The following is a 6,447-nucleotide window of genomic DNA, read 5'->3' as shown; positions in this document are numbered from 1 at the left end:
AGGAAACTCAAACTGTCCTCCTACAAGAGCAACCACTGCTGCTTCTACTGTCTCAGAGGACAATAGGCTTCCTTCTTGTACTCCAATCCTTAGACCATATTTCTCCCAATTCATCAGTTGAGGTTTGTCTCCTTGAATTAAGAACAGCTTCTTCTCTGCTACCTGGACATCACTCAGACATTCCAAATTATCTATCAATTGTATAAATATATGGTTATTCGCATAATAACACCTACCCATTGAAGGAATCAAGTAGTTAAATTGTAATCCAATAGAATTGCATGCAGTTTCTTTGATAAAATGTTCCTCTAAGGATGTAATTTTCTTTTGTAGTTGCTCCTTCTCCTTCGTTAGTTTGGAAGTATACAATTCATTATCAGCTACTTTGCTTTTAAGTTCTACTTATTTTCCTCATAACATTAAATGATAACAATATTCTCACCTTCAGTGATCTGTTTCTCATTACGATATTGCTCCTCCCTTTTTTCCTTCTCTTCCTCCATGTCAGTTATATGTACTTCATTAACAACAACTTTCGTTTTTAATTCTAAAAAGGAATATTCTTTCACATAATATGTACATTGCGCACATGGTAACCTTTAGTGATTTGTTTCTCCTTGAGATACAGTTCTTCTAATTTTCTCTTCTCTTCCTCAAATTGTTTCTTCTCTTCTTCTATTTCAGTTATATATACTTCATTATAAGCAACTGTAGCTCTAAGTTTTTCAATATCTTCTACATTAATAGACTCATCTAATATTATGTACCGATGATACACTAACCAGTAAGAATCTGTTTCTCTTTGTGTATCTGTACCTGTGCTTTTAACACCTCTTCCAGTTTATTATTATCATCAACTTTAGCTAAATTTAAAACATAGTCATACAATTAATTACAATTGAATTAATATCAATGTATGCAAATAAAATGTATGAATATATACCTTGTTTATTGGTTTCAGCCAGCTTTTGATGCAATAACTGGATGTATCTCTGTAGCTCAGCTTCCTTCTCTGTGGGATATTCTACTACCTGATCCATCCACCATGTTCTGGTCTTGCTGTACAATTCATACTTTTCTTGATATTTCTTACTAGTGAGATCATGACCATCCAGTACTGACTGTACTATCCACTCACCAGCTTCATATACTAAATAAGAAGAACAAGACATTCAGTTACAGAGTAACAATCCCCCATTGATTATCTAACAAGATAACTCTTATCTTACCAAATTCAACTATCATTGTTAGTCTATTAGTATCATTAATATGTGTATTCTCTCCTCCAAAAATGTTCCATTTAAATTCATCAAACCCTCCAACAATTACTAGCCACACACAGTTTGGTGACATTGTGACCGCTGTGAGTGAGTGATCGTATCTACCAGTAACAGATTCTGGTAGAGGAATCTATAAACAATCATTGATATATCCTTATAAATTACAGTCTATCTGAAAATTTTCAACTACAAATTTCATTTTACAAAAATTTGATCACACATCTAATTACATGCCAGATTCAAATAATAGAAGACACAGTCTTTATTACGTAAAAATTAAATCACACAATTTTCTAAATATAAATTTCCAAAACATGTACATTGTAATCATAGTAGCAACAGGTTTGTCTAATATTAATTGCAAAATTACAATACTGACATACATACATGTACACATACCTTCTTACAACTGAACTCATCAGTAGTGATATTATCAAATAACAAACAATCACTCATTAGGTGACGTGTTCTACCACTTCCACCAATCACTACTAGTGCAGGTGAGGTAGAGACACCACTGATAACAGCACTAGCATGATTGCATCTCTTCTTAGGCCAAAGTCCTTTAACAGATATTGATCCTTTTTTAATACTCTCCCAATGCTTTAAAAAATTTAGAAACATAAAAAAGTATTCTTTGGACCTAGCAGGTAATTCCTAAGATTGTTTTCACTATTATGATGCATGCTTGAGGGTAACTATGGTTGACATGTTTTAACCTATTAATTTTACATTCCACCTAATCAATACAACTTTACATGCTTTCTCCTATTGCAAATGCTCAAAATCAAGCCTACCGTACAATCAACATTCATCATTATTTGCACCACTTGCAAAATCTCTTTATTCTGTGAAACAGTTAAGTTCTATATCTTCTTACATTGCATCTATAAACTAGGCCTGTTTCATCAGTCCATTGTTGAACCACCTCCATTTGAACAAAGTAACTGGGTCAGGATACCTCATTTTTCCCTATTGTAATCTTTTCTAAAGACAATAGGCCTATTTAACTGTGACTATCTGTAGAAGCAAGTTTTGCCATTGTGTGGAGTAACATCTTTATACTAAATTAATATATTCTTTGTTATTAATTTATTGCTGTATAGAACATGTATATACAGAAAAGATCAAAGGAATATAAGCCCCGGCTCCAATGCAACTTAAGAAACTACATCACATAAACCTGGGCCTTAAGACATTGATGAAATGTGGACACTGGTGAGCATTGGTTTTATCAAAAAATCATGCCATTTTGTACTTAACATTTTCACTTTGCATGTTGTTTATAGTTGTACATCCATTTTAAAATCAAGCTAGTAACCAAACCACATCTATGTTTCTGTTAAATGCAGTATGGTCATGTAAAAATGGCATTCATCAAATAAAGTTCTGAACTTTCTAATAGCAAGACACAAATACTATTCAAGAACTTGCTTTAGATATGCATAACAAGGAAGTGAAAACATTCTTAGGACTTTTTTATACTGCTATAAATTAATTTTCAAAAGCATCATAATAACATTAATAACTTACTATTGTGTTATGTGTCACATTGAATATGTGCACATTATTAGTAGTTATACCAAGGCCATCATAAGTAACTGCTCCTCCAAACATTATTCCTTTATTTCCAGTTATTTTGTTGATTGTAAAATAACTAGTTGGAGGACAACACTGTCCACTGACAGATGGAACAGTAAATTTTCCTAAAATAAAAACAATAATAATCATCATCATGTCATTAAACATGCTTCAAGACAAGGTTAGCACTATAAGAAATTCAGTTTTAAGCTAGCTTAAGCACAAATAATTCAGTGCTTTGACTATTACAATAAACATATTAAGTGCTGCATAAGTTATCAGCAAACATAATGTGTATTTCTTTAAAGCCAGTTATTTTTAAGTAGACAAATATTTGCAATTTATTAATGGTATTGATTTAGCGTGTACTAATTTTTGCGATTTTGCTCATTTTTTCAATTAATAATTATCAATAAGTGTAAACTATTAATAAATGTGAGTACTAATTTTTTGCAATTTTAAAGCCACTCGCAAAAAAGGCAAAAATTAGTACTTGCAAATAATAGTGGCTTTAAGGTAAAACACATACTTCTTGCCTTTTAATGTACATGTAGCTAAATACTTAAATGATACTTTGATTAGATATACTTAAGCAATACAAGAGAGCTTGTACTTATGACTTAATACCAAAAATTTTAAGTGCCTCTGTCTGCTTCAATTTAAATTTTAGTAAATGCTTGTGTTTATGATAAGCAAATCAAAAGTATTCTGGAATTTTGACCACTCCCTTTTTGGCACGTATTTTGGGTGTATACACAACACACATATGTATAAAGGTGCCATCTAATCTGTAAAGTGCTAGTCCTGGTCCTCTTGGAAGGCTTGTTGACAAAGGAAGCAGAAAAGACTGTCTCTTGCTATCCATGGTAATTTTTCATAATGAAAAAGGATGTCATTAATTTATTTGTCAAAATTTTTGGTCGAGCATTGCCAACCCTGGTGCATGACTTCTGTAGTAACTTTAAAACTCATTAAAAATTAAATTTAATCAAAATCAGCTCAAACTACATACAACATCAGTACATGACTATATCCCAGTTGAGTTTGGGACAAGAAAAACTGGAATAACTTTTTATAGGAATGTGGGATAAGGATGAAACTTTCACAGGTTCTTAGTCGCCAAAGTCCATCAAAATATGTGAAATCTTGGGTCTCTCAGCTCTTGGGAACCCTGAGAACCGGGTCCTCCCTATAAACCCAATGGCATACCAAAATGACGTTTTATGACAATTAGTCTACGTCATAGTTTACATAAGAACATGTGGTCGAGAGTGCAAACTGATAATTATTGTTTTAAAAAGCTAACAGAGCAAGATCTTCTGATAATGACGGCCTTTATGAAGACTAGTTGACTCCAGTAGCTATTATACTGCTTATCAGGAAGAGCAAGACTGTTTTAAGAGTGAAACAACACAGCCGCCATTCCTCTATGAATATCATTAAAATACGTCATTTTTGTGACGTAGCTACATTTTTCAAATTCCACGCAGCTGCTTCCACTTCCGTCCCAAACTGAACTGGGATATAGTATATATACCTACATGTATATCAAAAAAATTATGAAAAAGGAAAATTCTCTCCAAGCCATTTTGACAAAAACCATGGATTAGGGTTTTCTACAAAGCTCTACTGAGCAAGCTAAGTAGCACACCTCACAGCATTATACTGGGAAAACTGACTGTCACAATTCACATGATCATGTAATTAGTAATGTGAAGTGGCTACTAAGAGGGACAGAGGATTTTCCCTGCGCCTGTATTGAGTCAGTTGTCAGTACACTATGACAATTGAATTTTGATAAAAATCACATTCTGTTTGGGCTTAAGCCTCCATTACACAATTATGTATTTGCAGGTAATTATAATTGAGCCTCTAATTATAATCAAGAGTAGATAATAATAGAAGAGAGTGTCCTACTGTGATATACCCCCTGCTTCATCACATCGTAGAATTGAAGAGTCACATTCAGGATATTTTCAGTATTTTTGAGTAGGTATTCCAAAATAACTAGCAATATGATAACTACTCAAATAAAATACTGAAAATATCCTGAATGTGACTCTTCAATTCTACGCCGTGATAAAGCAGGGGGCATATGCACATTAGGACACTCTCTTCTATTATTATCTACTCTTGTTATAATTACAATTGTAACGGACCAAGGTCTGATTAAAATACATTTCATGCAGCATTTTCAATTGATGTCATTTTATGAAATGTTAGAAACAGATGATTGATATGAGGACAGTAGTCACCTGAAGATAATAAAGACTGTTATGAACTCAAAAATATGGATTACCAGAAAAGAGGCTTTTTCAACCATTTCTAAATTGCCACCTATGGCAATCTTATAATTATTATAAGCACTTTCCAACATTTGTTTTATAATTAAAAGATTACCACAACCTGAAACACACCTCAAGATTAAAAATAACTATGAAATGATTATTTACATTGACAATAAAAACAATAATATTATTTTACATGAAACTCACCATTAGATAGATTATAAAGTAACTGTTCATTAGTACGAGCCATACCATCATCAAGCCGATCATATTGAAACTGAGGCCGTTTGACAGATGGTTTAGGACCTGATCCTCCAACCATAAAAAGATAGTCAGTTCCATCAATTTCCAGTGATAGCATTCCACCATAGCCTTTCTTCATCATGGACTCATCATTAGGATGCAATTGATTCCAGCTCATGGTCAGTGTATTTAGTACATTTAAACTGTTGTGGAAACAACGATCATGACCACACCAGCCAGCATAATAATAAATATTAGAACGAAAGGTGGCACAGACGTAGCCCACAATTCCTAAAGGAGGAGTGCCTCTTGTTAGGTGAGAGGTCCAGCGACCTGTTGAAAGAGTAAATTTCTCGACTGCTGAGACCAATTTTCTTCTTGAACGTGAATCATGTAATCGAGCAAGTATTTCAGGTAAATCAAGCTGAGCACCTGCCCAGAGGTAGAGTGATCCTCCTACTGCTGGAGTTGAGTGTCTAGCCCTCCCTTTATAAATACCTGTAAAGGAAATAGAATAAAATTAGGAAAAGAGTGAAAGCTCGGACAATAGAAACTAACTTTGCTCTGACATGGAGACTTGCCGCGACTGTATGAGGTTACTACATAGATCAAGGCGTGGTCTAGCCATAAATGACTTAGCCCATAGATAATAGAGTAAATGAAAGGGATTGGAAACGGAAGCGTGGGCGTAGCCCAACCTCCATTCATTTGAATTGCTGCTAGGCTGACAGAGGCTCGTTGAAATTTTTTGTCACAATTTACCCTTGATTTTCTTTCTTTTAGGAGCAATATCTCGCAAACAAGTGTTCCTATGCAAGTGAAATTAATGCATCAAGAAGCCTAATGTTTCCTCTTTATAATTCTGTTTTCTATTGTACAGATAATTTTACCATGTTAATGTTATGGCACTTTTAAAACAATAAAATGTATTTTTTGTCATTATAATCCCTTTTTTGAAAACAAGCTAGAGTAAAATGCAATATCTTTATAATGATAAGAAAGAGTTTCCATTTGTATATCGAATGATACTAGTTAAGGTTAGAATTCATGAAACA

The 6,447-nt window shown here is 33.5% G+C and overlaps 1 protein-coding gene across 1 annotated transcript in view; it reads right to left on the bottom strand.

Moving 5' to 3' along the window:
* The window catches only part of LOC109585019 (uncharacterized), a 9,481-nt gene extending 3,411 nt beyond the window's left edge, over positions 1–6,070 (bottom strand). The window contains exons 1-9 of the mRNA XM_020000948.1: positions 5,951–6,070; positions 5,357–5,890; positions 2,814–2,986; positions 1,680–1,883; positions 1,230–1,410; positions 944–1,150; positions 783–863; positions 598–735; positions 443–547 (exon numbers count right to left, since the gene is read on the bottom strand). Of these exons, the coding sequence (XP_019856507.1) occupies positions 443–547; positions 598–735; positions 783–863; positions 944–1,150; positions 1,230–1,410; positions 1,680–1,883; positions 2,814–2,986; positions 5,357–5,890; positions 5,951–6,020 (1,693 nt within the window). The 5' untranslated portion in view covers positions 6,021–6,070. The remainder of the gene's footprint in view (positions 1–442; positions 548–597; positions 736–782; positions 864–943; positions 1,151–1,229; positions 1,411–1,679; positions 1,884–2,813; positions 2,987–5,356; positions 5,891–5,950) is intronic.
* Between the last annotated feature and the right edge of the window lie 377 nt (positions 6,071–6,447).

Source organism: Amphimedon queenslandica, unplaced genomic scaffold (genome assembly GCF_000090795.2).
Source record: "Amphimedon queenslandica unplaced genomic scaffold, v1.1 AMPQUscaffold_13134, whole genome shotgun sequence".
NCBI lineage: Eukaryota > Metazoa > Porifera > Demospongiae > Haplosclerida > Niphatidae > Amphimedon > Amphimedon queenslandica.
Note: the sequence above shows the minus strand (reverse complement) of the source record. Positions and strands in the feature narration are given on the sequence as shown.